Source organism: Camellia sinensis, chromosome 5 (genome assembly GCF_055761805.1).
Source record: "Camellia sinensis isolate YWXY chromosome 5, ASM5576180v1, whole genome shotgun sequence".
In the NCBI taxonomy this organism is placed as follows: domain Eukaryota; kingdom Viridiplantae; phylum Streptophyta; class Magnoliopsida; order Ericales; family Theaceae; genus Camellia; species Camellia sinensis.
In genome coordinates, this window is record NC_138965.1 from 194,392,577 (window position 1) to 194,412,534 (window position 19,958).

The 19,958-nt window shown below is 34.6% G+C and overlaps 1 protein-coding gene across 2 annotated transcripts; it reads right to left on the reverse strand.

Annotated features, from left to right (window-relative positions):
* Nucleotides 1-8,758: 8,758 nt before the first annotated feature.
* On the reverse strand, nt 8,759-16,708 carry LOC114299049 (putative GTP diphosphokinase RSH3, chloroplastic). 2 transcript variants are annotated; one of them, XR_014330761.1, is made up of 6 exons: nt 15,701-16,708; nt 11,471-15,578; nt 10,873-11,333; nt 10,327-10,485; nt 10,096-10,247; nt 8,759-9,374 (listed from the first exon to the last, which is right to left on the reverse strand). XR_014330761.1 is itself a non-coding variant. In XM_082870987.1 (6 exons), exons 2-6 carry the CDS (start codon nt 11,564-11,566, stop codon nt 9,168-9,170), a joined length of 1,029 nt encoding a protein of 342 aa, XP_082727113.1. In that variant the 5' UTR covers nt 11,567-15,578; nt 15,701-16,708; the 3' UTR covers nt 8,759-9,167. The 2 variants fall into 2 exon arrangements, 1 of the variants encoding a protein (XP_082727113.1); XM_082870987.1 differs by having other exon boundaries at nt 10,096-10,201.
* Nucleotides 16,709-19,958: the final 3,250 nt, after the last annotated feature.

A 19,958-nucleotide genomic window follows, 5' to 3' on the forward strand; every position in this document is an offset into this window, starting at 1 on the left:
TAGAAAAACAATCCAAGTAGTCATTTTGAGTTAGATTTTGAAAATAACAAGCGTTTCAAAAGAGTGTTTATGGCTTTTAATGCATGCATTGCTGGTTCAAAAATTGTCGGTCATTGTTGTTTCTTGATGGAACATTTTTTAAGGGACGATACAAAGGAGTTATGCTTACTGCGACGGGGAAAGATGGGAATGAAGGTAATTTTAAATATATTTAATTTTCTCTAAGTATGTGAATTTTCTATAGATGTTGGAATTGAGTGAATTTTCTATTTTTTGTGGTTATGTTTTGTGAATTTTCTTTGACACTTGAATTTTCTCTAAAGGTGGCCACTGTGTGAATTTTCTCTAGAGGTAACCACTGTGTGAATTTTCTCTAGATTTGGTCACTGTGTGAATTTTCTCTAGATGTTGGCACTGTGTGAATTTTATCTAGATGTTGGCAATATGTGAGTTTTCTCTGGATGTTGCCATTGTGTGAATTTTCTCTAGATATTGCCACTATGTGAAATTTTTTCTGGATGTTGGCACTTTGTGAATTTCCTATAGATTTGGTCATTATGTGAATTTTCTCTGGATTTAGTCACTATGTGAATTTTCTCTGGATGTTTCCACTGTGTGAATTTTCTCTGGATTTTGGCCATTGTGTAAAGTTTCTTTGGATTTTGGCAGTGTGAAATTTCTCTAGTTGTTTATTGTTCCAATTTTCTCTGCATATGTATATCTAATATGATTGTTCCTATTTATTTTGTAGGGTTTTTTCATATAGCTTTGGTCATTGTTGATGTCGAGAATAAAGACAATTGGAGTTGGTTCCTTGAACATTTACATGAATTATTGGGATCGGAAAGGGAGATAAGTTTCATATCAGATCAACATTATAGTATTGTGGAAGGAATTGCTAGGTTTTTCCCGAATTGCTATCATGGATTTTGTCTTGAACATCTAAAGAGAAATTTGAGGGATAGGTTATCATGTAGAAACACAAATTTGGTTAGGAAGACGATCGTGTCCAAGTTTTCAGAATGTACATATGCGCCAACAAAGGCATCATTCCATTTCAAGTTAAATGAATTAAAAAGTAAAGGAGAAGACATTGTGAGTGTTTTCTTGAGAAGTTTACAATATGAAAATTGGAGTGATGCATATTTTGAGGGGAAACGTTATTGCAAAATGTATTCGAATGTTGCTGAGAAATTTTCAGAGAAATTTGAGGGGAAGTTTACACCAACATCATCCAGAGAAATTTTCCAATAGTAGATAAAATTACTTTGTGTATCGTGTTTTTTGAAACATACTTTGGGAATATCTTTATAATACCAGTCAAATTCATCTAGAGAAATTTGCAAATAGCAGAGAAAATTGCTATATATGATATTTTTTGGAACATAATTTGGATAGTGTGTTTATAATACTAGTCATATTTATCTAGAAAAATTTGCCAATAACAGAGAAAATTACTGCCTGCATTGTGTTTCTTGAAACAAGCAAGATCAGGATGCATAAAGATCAAGCATGTAGTAACTGAGAGAAGTAATTATTGGTGACAGTGTTGAGGTTGAAATGACTATTTTTTACACCACGATGGGATGTCATAGATACCAAATAGTCCAACCACAATCTCCTAAATGAATATTTTTATCCATGCCATTGCCAACCAAATTTATTCATGGTCAATCAAAATATGCCCCATTATCAAGCTCCCAATTCCAAACAATTACACCCTCTCCAAATTATAAAATTATGAATTCTTTTGTGCACAATTGTATGCTATAACAACTTGTCAGCCAATGAGAGGATCATAAATTGTTAGAAAGTGCAATTTTGCTAAATAGCAGAGAAAATTACTCTGTGCCAGTAGTAGAGAAAATTTTGTACCAACACAGTGCATTACAATGTACCAACACAATGCATTACAAGTTACATAATCATATAGGCACCTTCTTTGCATGATACCTGATAAATTTCTCTGTGAAATTCTGGTAACTTCAAACCACAGAAATTGCTTTAGACATATAATTTTCTCTATGCACTGTGTTGACAATCATCACTTAGCATGCATTATGAAAATAAATATATATTTACATAAATGTCAAAAAAAGATACATATATATATGTCAAACATCAACATTCCTTCAATATATAAAAAAAATATATTGAAGGGTTATTCCTAAGTACATTATGTGCATTGTCTTCCTTTCACTAGTGTCCTTTCACTATTATACTTTTGGAACTTATTTTTGTGGTATTTGAATTGGTTTTGTCCATGACCGGCCGATATTGGTCGCAAATCTCTCAATGATTTCTGCCCTCATCAACCTTACGTCTTGTGTTGAGAATGTTGAGCTGATAGGTTCATGGTTGCTATATTGTCTCATTATGTAACACACAAAGAGGCCATAATCCACACTACATACAAATTATGGGTACAGTTAGTTTTGAAAAACATTCAAATTAAATTATCTTATTTATAGATGTTGTATTACGAATCACTGACTTGTTATGGAGCATTATCGACATATTGAAAGTCATAATTTATGCTTTGTGAGTCTATCAATTTGAACGAGGGTTGTGATTGTGCCTCTCTTTTAAGGCATGCTTTCAAAAAATTCTCCACATAATCTTGCTACAAAAAAAATAATTTTTAAATAACAGAGAAATTTATACACAAGGACACAAAGATAGAAATTAATGGGAGCCTATGAAAATTATCATCACATAAACATTATCATAGATCAAAGAAATTTGCACTCGTTATCAATTGTTTTCATCTTTGAGATATTTATCGTGTGTATCATCTCTCCTTGGCCTTCGTGAGTTGTATTACCTCCATAAATTGTCTTGTTTGTCCAAGACAAGCAAGGTCCAATGACTTCCTTCAGTTGACTTCTTATTGCCACTGCTATTTATTGGGAAATTGAGGAACTTGTAGTTCCTCCATGCGGTTTCAAGGTGTTTGTCAAACAATGAGATTCAGAAAGTTTGATTTTCTATCATCTTGATGAAGTTTTGTGGTTAGAGAAAATCAAAAAATGATTATGAGATAGTTGAAATGACAGGAATTTCATAAATATACACACAAAGAAATTTTAAATGCACACAACTAGCCAGAGAAAATTAGACAAGTGACACAACTGACTTCAAGAAGTATCTTATAAAGAGAAAGTAGTAAGTAAATTCCAGAGAAAATCAAATAAAAGAGTAGTAACATATCAAGCTCATGCATGTGAAAAAAAATGAAGTGGCTTGTTATCCTTTTATCCTTTGGTCAGCAAATAGTATCTCTCCATAACCATCAATGACCTGAAAATATCATTTATAATTGTAAGATTGGTTTATAAAGGCTTATGGAACATTGCAGAGAAATTTGATGAAAGGCTTACATTGTTGGCAATTTCTTTTTCCTTTATTAGGTTTCCGATATCTTCAAAAGTAATGAGATTCAACTCACTTGTCCAGGTTAAAGCCCTACAAGATGACAAAGAATGGATTTAATAGTTGTTAATGCAATATAAGTTACTAAATTGTTGTTTATTATTTTTTATTTTATTTGTTGTACTTACTCTAGTCTTGACAAATTTGATATATGCTACAAGATATCTTGGACATGTTTTTTTACCAATTTTGCAACCAGTAGACTTTGTGAAAAAATCCAAGATTTTATAACGTTTGTTGGTTGAGGCAAGACATCGTCATTGGCATCAAGTATTTCTTTGTTTTTAGGGGTTTACTCTATTAGCTTTGCAGCTTGTTTTGAACCTCTAGTGATCTTCACAACTTTGGGATATTGAATGTCTGGATCTTGTTTTTCTTTCCTTGCTTTTGCCTTTAAATTCTTTATCATTGATGTAGGATCTTTTTTCACTGTAAACAGTGAAAATATCAGTAAAAGTTAAATTTCTCTAAAGTAACAAATCATATTTCAATATGTAAATTTATTTGATTCAATATTTTCCAGTTACCATAGACTTTTGTCTTTTATTTTGGTTGTTGTTTGTCTACCAGTTTTTTTTGTTGGGTTATTGATTGTTGTTCCACTTCCATTCCAACTATACACAGCAAAAATCAAACAAGCTCCAAAAATCAACGTGGTCAGAGAAGTTACAAAATCTAGAGAAAATTACACACATATGGAACCAAATAGACAGAGAAAATCAAATAAGCAGCAGAAATCAAACTAGCTAAACTAATGTGGTCAGAGAAATTTAAATTCTAGAAAAAATTGCCATTGATAGAGAAAATTTTAGTAAATAGAAATTTCTCTGAGTTATGTTGACACAAGAACATAAGTTTTTGTGGTTCAAGACTTTCACTGACCTTGGGGTTAAACTTGTGTTGGTGTTCGGTAAGGTTGTGTTGCTAGTTGGACGGATAGTTCTTGAATTTATTCATGTAGTCTATCATTTTCAGTTTCAAGCTCTTAAATTGAATGCCTCAACTATTGAATTGTTTTTTTATCATCTTCTTTTTGAATCTCCAACATCCTTTGTTTTATTTGGTTTGTGCTGTCTCTTTCTTGAAGTTCCGAGTTATTTGATGTCAAGATTCTTATTGCAATGATTTCTTCGAGTGATTGATTCCAATTTTGCTCTTCTTCTATATTGGATTTAGAAAGTGCCTTTAGTCTTTGATGTAAATTACCAATTTGAGCATCCTTTGATTCCTCAGATTCTTAAGGTTGATGCATTGTTGAGCCATAAATGTTATCATGATGTTGGTTCATCGGCTCATTATTTTCTTCTTCATCCCTTTCCTCATTATTTTCTTCTTTCTCTTTAGATTCAATACCTTCATCTTCTTCCTCATTGTCTTCTTCTTCTTTCCGTTCATATTCTTCTTTGTCTTCTACTTCTTCATTTTCTTCTCTAGCTTCCTCTTCTGTACTGCTTGCTTGATCTTCTTCTCTATTGCTTGCTTTTGTTCTTCTTTGTTGCCTTCTCTTTATTCATTCCCTTTTTTGGGTAAATCCTTCTTCATTCCCTCCTTTTTCTTCAGATGAATCTTTCTAATATCTCCTTGAATTTGGCCAATGCCTTTTTTGTTTCTTTTTTCTTCTTTTTACCAAGACAAAACTCCTCTGATGGATTTTTAACTAGCTCTTTGTTATCTATCTGTAACAGGAGACTCTTTTATTAGAAAAAAATTAAAATTTCACTGAAAGAAAAATTCAAATAAGATCAATCAAATGCCAAATAAAATTTATCTAAATCATACTAATAAGAAACAAACTTCAGAGAAAATTTTATGGGTCGGAGAAAATTACACACAAGGAGACATAATTTTATGGGTTAGAGAAAATTATGAAACAAGCAACATAATTTAGATATCAGCGAAAATCAATCAAGGCATATAAGTTAATGTTACTATAATTGTAGTCAGAGAAATTTGGATTCTAGAGAAAATTCGTTTCAAGGGCAAAAATAAACCAGTGTTGATCAAACAACCAACATAAATTGAAATTTCAGAGAAAATTGATCTCAATCAGTCAAGGCACATAAGTTATTCCATATAAGTTATTGCATTGCAGAGAAAATTACAGATAAATTTTCATTAACATTGGTTTATAAATTTTGATGACAATGAGGGAAACAAACCAGTAATCAGAGAAATTTTAGAATTTTTCTGAGACTTGAGTGGCGATAGAAATCTAACCTGTCGAGGTGCAAAAGATTCGATTGGTGTCTTCTACAACTGTTTGGTCAAGTTTTGCAAGTTCCACTTGGCACATCTGGAAAATTCTTTTGTGTTATTGTCTTCCGAGTCAAGGATAGTTGCATGTTCGCATAGCCAATACCGTGATGGAAATTGAAGTATTTAAATTTTAATAAACACACAAATTTGTAAGTATCACCACTATAAATAGAAATAGAAATTCTACTTACCAACAATGCAATGACACATCCCGTAACTTTCTTTGGAGTTTTGTGCAATGTTGTTATAGAATCAATCAATGTTATTGTTATTGCTTCTGGCCAATCATACTTCTTCATTGACTCAAGCAGTTCCACATACTTGATAAAAACCTACCCTATTGAATTCCCATTTGTTGCAAAAAATAGGATGAGACGCAAGTACAAGGTAACAATGATCGCTACATCTTGGAAGTCATGTTGTTGCTTCCCTTTCATTGCTTTGACCAATGCCTTCTTTAGAATAGGACTAGTAAGCCTTATTTCCTTTGGGAATCTTCGCCTTAGGAATGGCGTGTTTGGGTTCTTTGAGTATCTTAATAACATGGCGCATTGTCCACCTTCCAAACCAAAAATCAAGGTCATGTGTTATAAAGGTCAAGTTCTTCTTAGCAATTGTGAATGTTTTGTTTTTTCATTGTATCTTTGGATGATTACAACTACATCATCATCTGATTTCCTACACTTCCATGGATCCATCCTTTCCGTTGTTAGAGCTTGGATCAAATACCAAAATGGGATTTTTTGAAGCTCTACAACTTGGTTTGAATTGAATTTAAGTATTTGAAAAAAGAAGACAACAGATGATAGGTTTGATCAGTATTGAATGTTGTAGTTAGCTCTCTTCCTTTGGAGTTTAACATGTTTTTTCCCTTTTGAGCTTTAGTCTTTTGAAGTTGGCGTATTCATCTTCATGCTTGTTGCTTCTTCGACTTTGACTTCTATTTTTTGACAAGGAGTTTGTGGTGTTTTGCTACCCTTTGATCTCAGATCATAACTGCTAGACTCAAAGAGTTTCTGTTTCTTCCTTAGTGTTTCTGGTGTTTTGCTGCTTTTGCATTTTGCCATTTTTAGACAATGAAAACATAAAGATGTCAACATTAAATCCTAGAGAAAATTGAACATGCCAGAGAAAATTAAACATGTCAGATAAAATTACACATAAGGAAGAAAACAAAGGTAGCTAAAGAAAATTAGACACTGAAAATTAAATGTCGGAGTATTAATTGTTTTCCTGTGGAATACATGTAGCCACAGAAAATTTACATTCCCAAAGAAAATTAACAATGTAACATAAACATGCCAGTGAAATTTTCAATAATTGCTAAAATTACATATAGAAGTAAAATACAGCCAGAGAAAATTCAAAAAAGAAATATAAATCTAGCAAGCACAGAAAATAAAAATGTTAGAGAAAATTAAATATGGCAAGCCAGAGAAAATTTTCATTCCATAATATTAAAATGCCAGAGAAATTTACAGACACAACTAGAGAAAATTAAACATGGCAAACACACACAAGGGAGAAAAGTAATGTGACCGAAGAAAATTATAAATGCCAAAGAAACTTAGACACAGACAAAAGAGTAAAATTGCATATAAATGTAAAATATAGCCAAAGAAAATTCAAAAAAGAAACATAAATTTAGGAAGCAAAGAAAATGAAAATGTCAAAGAAAATTACACATTCTAGAGAAAATTAAAATGCCAGAGAAATTTACAGAGCAGAGAAATTTGAATGAATTGAAATTGAAATTTACACATAGAAATACAGAGAAATTAACCAAGCTAGAGAAAATGGTGTAATAAACAGAAACAAATGGGGAATAAACATGTTAGAAAAAATTCAAAGAAGAAACATAGATCAAGTAAATGCTAGAGAAATTCAAATGGCAGAAAAATTTACTAACAAAATCACACAACAATCTTCAAGAATAAGTTCAAGACGTAGAGAAATAACATTTTTCAAATTCATATAGCTTGTTATCACGAAATTGAAACCCTAATTAATGGAAGGCTAATATAAAATGCAATTAACTGTGTTTCTAGAGAAAAGGTCGTTGGATTGTAGAACAACTTATCAAAGTGAGGATGAAACCTTAATTACGAACTAATATGCCCTGAGATGAAGATGCATTGTGATGAAGATGAACTGAGATGACGATGAATAGTGAAAACAGGTCAAAGAAATTTGTAAGGAAAGAATGGAAAAGATTTTCGCAGAAGATAATGCAATCCTAATGTCGATAGTGAAGATGATTGTGAAACCCTAATTCTGTTGTTCTCTTGCTCATGAAGATGGTTGGATTTTTGGATTGGAATTCAGGCGTCGAAATCCAATTGAGTTTTCTCGGTTGATTTGTGTAGGGTATTTTGGTCCAAGAAATTATTAAAAACGCGCGCGTTCTAGTTGAGGGACCTGAGGCATCATCCCCTTTTTTTGGTGTTCTCTATCCTCTAAATTACTATTATTAGGGATCTTAAAAAAAAAATCCCCAAAATATAATTATGACAATTGATATTTCTCAAAAAATATACTAGCAAAGGATAATTTTGAAAAATCAATTTTTTTAAAGTGCAATAATTATACTACCAAAAAAATAAATAAATTTCCCAAAAACACTATTGTTTTGGGACAGAAAGAGTATAATACACTAACATACTATCAAAGGATAATTTTGAAAAATCAAATTTTTTAAAGTGCAATAATTGTACTACCAAAAACAAAATTAAATTTTCCAAAAAAACTATTATTTTGGGACAGAAGGTATAATACATTCTATTTTAGGGTACTTATTAAATCTTCTAATTATGACATTGATAGTAAATTATGACTTATTATAATATTAATTAAGACTTATTTATTTTAATTTAATTACTACCTTCCTTGTTAAGGCAAAGTTTTGAATTTCTAAAGTTCCGTTTTTTATTTTGGTCCGTAAAAGAAATAAATATTCTCACTTTGCTTCTCAAATCGAAAGGCAAACCCAAACCCAATTTAATCCCCACTATACCATAACTCATTCCCAAATCCATCCAACCTCAAAATAAACTTTCATAACAAATGAAAATGAAAAATTACCATGGGTATATGTGTGTCATTAGCTAAACAAAAAGGTTACAAATTGAAGTTCGAGGGTTAGAGCAGGAGATAATGTGATGAGTTTGCGCCACTGTTACATAACGAAAAAGCAGCTAATGATTGCTAGATTATATTGCGATAAAATTAAACATTTCGCTCTTGTTGAATCCAGTAAGTCATTGTTCTTCAAGAACCAAGAACCCGAACCTGAAAGCTTTGCAAATACTTATCATCTATATATATACAAGAACTACTGGTCGTCACTACAACAGGAAGCGAAACCATGCAAGCGTCCGTCAACTTCTCCAGACAACCATGTTACTAGCGGCCTGTCCCGAGGTTGACACAGTAAGGCCTCTATCGTACATCCGCTGGATCTCTTCCCTGTACTCTGTCAATTACTTGTCAGGTATCACCGGAGTGAGCTCCACAACATCCCCCATTTTTATTTTGCAGGTAGGATCGCTCACCGGCTCGTGATTCAACCTCGGCCTCAATTCTTCCTTCACAGGAAACCCATAAGAGGTCCATCTAAAGCTTCCTTGACCAGCTCTTTCCATCAAATCCAGGATGGCTGAGTTTGCCGGGAGCTCCTGCACCGACATCTACAAAGCCAAAACACCAAAATCATATGTTTACTCACCAAAGAAAGTCACAATGCGTTTCTGCCAAGAGCATTAGCTACTTACGCTCTATTTGTTTTGTTAGAAAATAATTTCCTAATGGAACTTTTCTATGACAAGCATTTTCGACCTTGATACAAATGTGTTAGTGGTGATGTTGGTGTGGTGGTGGAAATGGTGGCTGTGGGATGGTGGGGCGATGGCAATGGTGGTGGTCATGGTTGGAGGGTGGTGTTGATACTGGTGGTACAGTGGTAGTAGTGGTGGTGTGATGGTTGGAGGTGGTGATGGTGGTGGTGGTGGTTGTAGGGTAGGAGGTGGTGATGGTGGTGGTTGAATGGTAGTGATCGTAAGAGCTCAATCCAAAAAAATGTTTTCTACCTTTAGAAAGTGAAAAATATATTCCGTCCTTGTTTTCCATTGACTACGGAATACGGAAAACATTTTGTTGTTAGACTTTCATTTTCTATCGTACCAAATGCTAAAAGATGAAAACAACATTTTTCAAAAAAACGTTTTCCATCAAAACAAATAAAGCGTTAATGATCAAACAGAGCAGTAAAATGTTCTACAAGGAAACAAACTGCCAAGTTTGAAATGTCTGTATGATACTATAGCATCACTATAACCATGTCCGTAAGAACCTAGCCAAATTAACCCCAAAACTAGTTCGATTAAAGTAAAGAACAATACTAAAACAAACCTTGTCATTTTCCATCACGATGACAAAGACAGGTCCATCAGAGACACAATTGAGTTTATAGGAATATGGGCAATCTTCAGAATGAGAAGGGAATCTGAACTTCAAGCTGAACCATGCCCTCACCCATCACTACAGTGTGTAGAGATTGATATCTACAAATTAAGATCAAATTTAGAAGCAAAATAATCACATACGCGTTTACGCATGTTCTCTAAGATATATATAACATACCCATTAAACTTGGGTTGATTTATGTAGTCCTTGAACTTTCCGGGTACTTCGGACCACAACTGGTGAACAACTCTCAATGCCTTGTAACAATCTTCTTCTTTCTCAATAATCAATCGTAGACCGTGAATGTCATGAATTTCATCCATGGTCAGTTTCTTTCTGCACAAGATCAAATGCTATTATCTCGTCAATCAATTTAACTAATTTAGAAAATGCCGTGACAAAAGGATTAATGATATGCACCAAAATTTCCAAAATTCACCACAACCATAATGAGGTAATAATGCCACTTTTGTTAACTATAGCAGTGGTTGTTGTTGTTGTTTCTTCTTCTTCTTCTTCTTCTTCTTCTTCTTCTTCTTCCTCTATCTTCTTTTATTATTATTATTATTATTATTTTATTTTCAGTCAGACAACTGAAAGCAACCACTTATGTTATGTCTGTCACATTATTCACTCAATAGAGAGCCCCACTAAATGTTTTTCAGCAACTTTCTTTGAAGATGTGCATGCATTTGTGCTTGGGGAGAGAGAGAGAGAGAGTACTTCAACATTTTGACATAGATGCTATACAAGCTTTTGTGCCTCCCTGATAGATCATGGTAAGAAATGGCTGCATCCTCGAGAACTTGCTCTAGTTTCTCTACAGCTGAAGCAACCATTGCCTCGTCAAAGGACTTCATAAGTTTGGAGGAGAGTTCTTTGTGCTCATCTGGGTAGAGATATTTGAAGCATAGGTTTTCAAGTTTCTCTTTCCAACTAAGAATCCCTAACCAATTGGCCAAAGGAGCAAAGATTTCCAATGCTTCTTTAGCAAATCTTTGTTGCTTGACCAAAGGTAATGCATCTAGTGTCATCATACTATGCAATCGATCAGCCAGCTTTATAAGGACAGCCCTGGCATCTGCCATTGCAAGGAACATGGTGTGCAGGCAATCTGCCTCAATGGTTCTACTTGCTGTATTGTTGTCACGCGCAAGCTTGCTCAATTGATTTAGCTTAGATACCTACCAAAATGCAAATATATAATATTAGGAGCTTGAAAGGATGAAGTAATTTCACCAGAACTGTTGACAAAACATTGCCCCCAAATTTACTTTTATGCAGCACTGTTAAATAATACAGGTAAAAGATTAAAATTCACCTTAACCAGATTGTTGCAAATGTTGATGTATGAATCCCTATATCTTGAACAGAAGGTTGAATGGTGAACAAGGTGCACCTCTAATAGTTTCCACATAAACAAAAAGAAACAATCTACATGCTCCTCTTAGTAAGAACCGGTATGTGGAAAATTTACTAACAGAAAAAGAAATAGAGTTACAATCAAAGCAAGGAAGTAAAAGGATTATCCAAAATTCCTGTAAATGTGAATCACTGCACACATAAGGAAACCATTTGTTATACTGTTTCTGTCACACTCCAAAACCGCCCCTAAAAGTTTTGGTCATGACTACATCAGAAACGGACATAAAATCGATATATGTAACGTATGGGGCCTGAACGGAAGCACTTGATAACAAAAATCTATACCATTGAGCTACCACTATTATGCCAGGATCACACATCACATTAGGTCAATAATATACAGAAAACTTACACATATATACTTCGACTCAGCCCCACAATTGGGCGTATAACAAAAATATTAATGAAAGACAACCAAAGCATAATCCAAAAAACTAACAACACTTTACAAAATGTACGGGCTTCAGCTAAGTGTCTGGACACACCGAGGTTGACAAGAGAGAGACGAGCCTTAAGGGTTAGGACTAGTCTCTTGGTTGATTACCTACAAAAACAGACAAAATACGGGATGAGTGAAACTCAGTGAATAATAGTACATAAATAATGTAATGTTTAACTTGAGTAATAAAGCATATAACTGCAGAGGCATATGATTAATTACATTCTGTAGTTACTTCCAGAACAGCCATGGGTCCAGTTTTCTTAACAAAATGGCTTAAAGCCCACTAATGTCCAGAACGGCCATAAGCCTAATAGATACAGAACGGCCTACCGGCCCAGAACTAACAGAACGGCCTATCGGCTCAGAAATAACAGAACGGCCTAGCAGCTCAGAAATAACAGAACGGCCTAGCGGCCCAGAAATAACAGAACGACCTAGAGGCCCAGAAATAACAGAACGGCCTAGCGGCCCAGAAATAACAGAACGGCCTAGAGGCCCAGAAATAACAGAACGGCCTAGCGGCCCAGAAATAACAGAACGGCCTAGCGGCCCAGAAATAACATGTGTATGGACTCAAGAGGTGGCTCGTACGGATTTTAGAGGTGACTCCCACCAAAGTGTAGCACTTAGTTCCGTACAGCACTTTGCTCCGTACAGCACTTTACTCCATACCAGAAATTATCAGAACAGATTAACTTCAGCATCATACAGAAAGTACATACATTCTTCCCATTATACACATGAATTACCATCGGTAATATAGGTTGAACAGAACGTTACTGATAATTGTTAGCAAAAGGTAACACATTCCAGAGATACAGAGATACCATAGGTCCCATAAATAATGTACATACATTCCATTTATTCGTTGTGAATCAATATAGCTAGCTGCAGATAATAGAGTATCCATAACATTTAGTAACGGAAGACGCATGTATCATGACAGTATTGTCCATAGAGACAGAATAATTCATATCAGAACGTGGGTCATATAACGGTGGTAGACCTTTGTGTTCATATTATAGGTCCTGAATAACCTTAGATTCATGTATAATACAACCGAATAATCTTCGATTCACACAAATACCATCCTTTCTGGATGAACATAAGTTCCATTTATTTCTTAAAAACGACGTAGTTTGCTTATCGATAACAAAGCGTTAATGTTCGTTAGTGACAGAGCATAAAGGTTCCAAAGTCATACCGATGTATGCAAATCTTCCAGCATTTATACAAGTTCACACTGATTCTCAACCGATATAAATGTTAATGTAATCATTTACACAGAACAGAGCGTTAGTAACCATAGTCATTAACGGTAAGTAAAATGTACATTTGCCGTACTATTACTCACAGTGCGTGGATGGAGCGATAATCCCTCCTGGTAGGTGCCCTACATATGAGAGGGTCAAGCACGTAAAACGGAGCAGACGAGGTTTCCCGACATGGGCCGCACGTGTGGCCGTCCCCACCGCACGTGCGGTCCCTCCTCGCCGCACGAGCGGCCACAGGCAGAATGCAAAATCTCATTTTTTTCTCTTGCCCGCACGTGCGGCCATGACCTCCGCACGTGCGGCCAAGCCCCTGTTTTGGCAGTCCGAAACTCACACAAAACCCAACTTAGAGAATACATAGCAAGGCTCAAAATAGATCAATTTAACACAAGATTAAAGCTCAAAATCACATGAAAAATGAATCATAAATCAACTTAGGTTCTTAATCACTTTGAATTCATGAATCAATCACAACCCAATTCCATGGAATTTCTAACTTTCTTACACACACACACACACACATATGTAACCATATAATCCAACCACATAGATGAGTATGTACATGAGATTAACAAGGAAGCAAGGTGTAATTTCTCCATAACTCAAATTAATTTCCAAAACAACTACATGATAAGCATAATTTCCCAATTAGACAATCATCTTCTACAAAACTTCAACATAACCTCTAGCAATCCCAATTAGAAGAGCAAACTCACTCAAACCCAAGAAAGAGCTTAATTTAAGATGGTGTTTACATACCTTAATTCAATTCCCTACCAAGCCTCTCAATTTCCCCAATCATCTTCTCTTCCCTTCAACCCTCTTCTTCTCTAATTTTTCTCTCCAGGAGATATTTTTGAGTGATGGTTTTCCCAAGTCAATGTATAAAAAGCAGTGGCACTTATATATAAAAAGTGAATAAGACGAAATTTAATCAGTTTAATCATTCCAAATTAAAATTGCACAGAAAATCATATTATGACTTAAAAATTATGCCGATCCCAAATGTAAAATTAATTTCAGATAATTAAGTCTCTAAGGCTTCCAATTTCTGATTCCAACATTATAATTGTGATAGATTTTTCTCTTATTAAACAGATATGCATCCATAACCATAGGATTCGCTGAATTAAATTCAATTTCCCATGAAATTTCACCGTAAGCATTTAAATGCTCAGAATAAGGGATTGAAAATATTCCATAAACAGATACGAGGGTCGAGTTATTACAGTTTCGTCTGGGAAGCAGTAGTGGGATAGGCCTTTTTGCTTATATTAAGTTATTATGCACATAAGGAATTATTAAGTTTCAAACAACGAAGCTTTCATTCACTTGCATAAGAAGACTGCTAAGAATGAACTATTTAAAGGATCACAGTCGCTTGATATGTTGCCATTAGCACATGATGCCCTGATACAAGGCTTTGATTCACCAAAAGGAGAAAGAAATAAGTTCATCACTTCTGTATTCTCGAGCACATGTGCAGTATGTTAGAAACAGAAAAATATAGACCACGATACTAAAGCACAACTGAATCGTGCGAGTTCATTAGCTGAGAAGAAACATGGGAATTACTTGTGTAATCACACAAGTAGCAAATGCCAGAAAAATGTGGGGAATTGCATATCATTTGTAACTTCTGCCAAAATGTTAAAGAACTGTTGTCTATTTGCCATTAAAATTAAATTGAAAGTCAATATATTTTCTATTATTGAAACCCATATTTTGTTCACAACCCAGCCTACAGCACCCTGTGACAAAACAATGACAGTGAAATGGCTCAAGTGAGTCAACCTAGTAAAAGCTAGGACTAGACCCACATACAAAAAAAATTTGAAACATCCGCGTCCTCATTTGAAACTGTGATAAGTGTTACATCCAATTCTCTGAATAATCCATGCCAGTTGATTTCTAGTTCATTTATAGCATCATGTCCATTAATGGCTGAAAGCAACATGATTTACAAAGAATAATGCTAAATGCAAACAGTAGATCATAGTATTGGCTGAAAATGTGCAGTTTCATTAACAGTAATTTAATACACTACACAATCGAAATTTCCAATATTCAATAACAAATCCTTTATCGTAGTGATGTCTCATACCCCTTCAAACAAATCAGCAACCCCAGCTCCAAATGTATCGAAAATGCAGTCATAACTCAGAAGAATCATCAAGTGTGTCATGTAAAAGCCCTGCAGCAACTACTGTCAAATTGGCACCAACCACAGCGAGCAAAACCGCTGTTTCGACACAATGCTGTAAATAAGGATCTCCACTTGCTCGCATCTACAAAATTAACACACACACACCAAAAAAAGAATTCTCAATCCAAAGACCAAAATTCCAAACTACCAATTCAAAATTCCCTACAAAAATTCAATCCAAAATAGATTTTGAAATATAATTACCTGCCCTCTGTGAGCTTTCTAAGCTTCATAGAAAGCCTTGACAAGAAAATCTTCCCGGAAAATCCCACGTCTCGATTGTGCACCCAAAAGCAAATCTTTGGCGTAAGGTTCACAACTTGACTCTACAAAATTATCATCCATAGTAAATGGAAGTTCATCAATCAGTACAGACGAAGAATCAATCTCAATAGATCCGCAAAAACTCGGCAAATCAAAGTCCACACAAGACCCTAAAGCATGACGACCAAACCCATTAGTCCCAGCTCGAATCGAACCCGAAAGACTCACATCTCCAGCACTCATTTCCAACGCAATTCTCATCGGTGGACTCCTCGAAGAACCAGGGCCTTGTAACACCGATACAGGGCTGTGATCCCTCTTCAAAGAAGAGCAAAACGACGAGAAGCGAAACGAACTAGTCAATTCGTCTCCTTTATCGTGCTACAACGATCCCAACTCTTCGCCTCCATTGGAATAGCTCGAACACGAAGCGTGCTTCGCCGAAAGTAGGCAAGAGAGGCCACCGATTATCGTCGATGAGGAGGAATCGAAATCGAACGAGGAGTGAGGATTGATCTGGCAAGGGTGTGGAGTGGAGCACACACTACTCCGTGGACTCGCATACAGTGCGATTGTTGGAACTGCCATGGTTGAGCTAGATTAGCTTACCTGAATTTTCAGAAAATTGGTGAGATAGATATGGTCAGATTTCAGAATGTGTGGTTTGGTTGAATTGAATTGAATTGATGGGGAATAATTATATCAGAAATTTTGATCTAATGCTTACTTTTTGAAAGATTACCTAATATACTCTCACTCTTGAAAATTCTCCTTTGTCTTATATTACCTAATATACTCTCACTCCTACCCATGACATCTTCATTCTTGAAAATTCTCCATTGGTCTTATATTGTTACTTTGCCATGCCTTTTAAATTAAAATGTTTGATCGTTCTGCAGTAGTGGAAGGATGAATTATTTGGGAAAGAAATAGCAACCGATAGAAAATAGTTATTTTGATTATATATGTGTTATTTCTAAAGTTGAATGTAAAGTCATGATACGAGGAGTTTTGAATTATTAGCCATGCTATGAAAAAATATGAATTTTTTTTTCTCAAAATTGAACGAAAAAAAAAAAAAAAGGAAAAAGAGTGAAGACTGGAGATGTTCTTGTATAGTGACAAAATATAAAAAGATTATTTTGGTAATATAATATAAAATAATTTCTTTTATTTTTTCTTATGAAATCTAACCAAATAAGAAGGAGAGAAATCGCAATCATTTCTTTTCTTTTATTTCTTACTTATCCAAACAAGAATGAGAGAAATTACAATCATTTCTTTTTTTTTTTTTCTTTTCTTTTATAATTTAAGTAATTATTTCTTTTCTTTTCTCTCCTAAGTTCCCAAACATATTGTAAGTTATGAATATGAATTGGTAAACCCTTAAAAAGAAGGAATGTGAGGGAAAGGAAGTGGAAAAAGTGTGAGAATTTGGAATCAGAAACAGTTATTATATACAAATTCTACTACATTTAGTTATTATATACAAATTCTACTACATTTCATCAATTATAATGGTAGTGTGTATCACATGGATATATCTTATTTACATACAAAAAAAAAAAAAAATCATTTCTAATATATACACCCTTTCAAAGGATGCACCACATATCTATGATTATGTCATTTTTTTTATTTAAGATTATTTTTCTTTTTTAATTATTATATTGTTTTAGTTATAATTGATAAATTTTTTAACTATACCTCATATTATATTTGATTATAAATTCTTTAATTATACCTCAAGTTTGATTATAAATTGTAAGTTATATCATATTATGTTGGTTATGATAATTTTATTTATTTTTTAATTACGACTCAAAAAATATAAAGTTGTGCCATTTTCTTATTATAAAGTACATAAGATCCTAATTAAAAAATAAAAAATAAAAATATATATAATACATATTTTTTTAAAATGTGTACATAATATTTCCTTTTTTTCTTTTGGGAGACAAAAGGAAAGAGTCGTTAATTCATCACCAGTGAGCTTCAAAATGCTGGCCCCACTACAAGAAAATAGGATATATAACACGGAACTTTTTGTGACGGTGTAGGTGTCGTCGCAAAAAATGGTTTTTTTTGAGACGGCGTGTAACTGTCGTCGCCAAAAATGACTTTTTGCGACGGTAGTGACCCCGTCGCTAATAAATGTACAAGAAAAAATCAGGGGCATTTGTGACATCTGGTGTAGCGTCGCAAAAAAAATTTCTTGAGACGGCGAAAAATTACTGTCGCAACACAAAAAAAAAAATTTGAGACGGGAAAAAGTTACTGTCGCAAATAATGGACATTTTGTGACGGTAAAAGTCCATCGCAAACTAAGTCTTGTTAAAACGACATCGTATTATTTGTTAATATTATCATTTGTGACGGTTTAAATATGCCGTCGCAAAAAGTGAATTTCCTCACCCGCTCATTTTATCTCATTCGCGGTGAAATTTTCCCCTAAATCCCTAAAATACTTTTCAAACCAAAATCTCTAAAATCCCTAAAACTTTTGAAACCAAAATCTCCAAAATCCCGACCTCTGGGTACCAGCATTCAGCATTGCTAGTGACGGTGAACGACGACGAGGGTGGACGAGGGTGAACGACGACGAGCAATGAGTGACGGCTAGCAGTGAGGGTGAACGACGACGAGGGTGACGAGGGTGGACGAGGGTGAACGACGACGAGCAATGAGTGACGGCTAGCATCGAGGGTGAACGACGGCCTTCACAAACGCTTCCACTCTCAACTCTCTCTTGTCTATAACCTCCGGAAGACTCAGGTCATTCCATAGGGGCGAATGGCTGCGAAATGAGCTTCCTAACTTCAACAAGCAGGTCTGTATATTCTCTATTACTATTTCATATTAATTAATATTTACAAAAATAACTACTCACATAGAAAGGGCCTCTCTCTCTCTCTCACACACACATACACACACTATTGATGATGACGGAGAATAAATCTAAGTACACTACAAAGTACCACTGCTCACGTGAAAGTACCACTTCATTTTTAATTTGGTGTTGAAGATTGTTAGAATATTTTGCTTAATGTTCTCTATTTTGTTTCCATTGATGGTATACTTTATTGAGGACTTCTCTAGTTGATCTATCATTTACTTCTCTCACTTTGAGTAGGTATGCAACAGCAAGTGCACACTCTGATGGTCTTCTTTTGCTCTGTGGAGGGAGGGATGCTAATAGTGTGGTAAGTTAATGTATTCTTTGCATGCTCGATGGATTCAAAGTATTGAGATATTATAAGCCATGCATAGCTTATTGCCATTCTGAAACGGTTTACTTTTTCCAGGGCATTGATGAACTTTTTGCCTTTATATGTTTTCTCCGCTTAAGTTGGTTGTTGGCTTTCTTTTTTACTTTGGGGAGCCGACAGTAGCACTCGTTGAAAGATCTGTATTCTCTTGTATTTTGGTTCCTTTCAAGGAGCAAAGCCTGGAGTGTTCAAAATTTTCATTTTAGTTTGTCTATGAGTGGTTAATTTGGCATTGTTCTGTGTCTACTTGATGGTGTCTCAGTTATTTGACTTTCAGGAGTTTTCATTTTGGGCCATGCAGCTATATATAAGAAAAAAAATTGGTACAGTTCTGGTTTAATATGCATGTCCTACTAATTGGGATGGATTGTCAAGTTGAATGCATGTGAGACAGTTTATCCTTGGGGTTGGGAAGAGACTGTTGTCTAAGTTACTCCCACGTTCTACCATTTGTGAAACTTAACATTTTCTTCATGGTTAAGATTAGTTAAAATTTGGTTAATGTAGATATGAAAAATGTTATAGTTGATATTGAATTGAATGGGTCTAACACATTATTTCCATGTCGAGATCAGGTAAGATTTGGTTAAGGTTAACATGAAACAGTTGCTGAAATTGAATTGGAGTGTGTTTAGCCCATTAGACTCCATGCCACCAACAGATTGGGTGATGGTGTGTGAGACTTTTTAGCCAAGAGAGGGTTCCATATCTTGAGTGTGTAAGGTCATCACCCATCAGTCATCGCTTCCTCTATAATAGTTAATTTTTTATGTTTTTTTTGTAATTAAAATATTAACACATAATTATATTATCATTAATTATTTTTATTTTTTGTTTTCAGATATTTTCCGAGTAGCAGTTTGCTTATTGTGGAATGCAAGCGTGTGAAGATTGCGATTAACTTTTGTTTTTGTTACCCACGGAAGAAT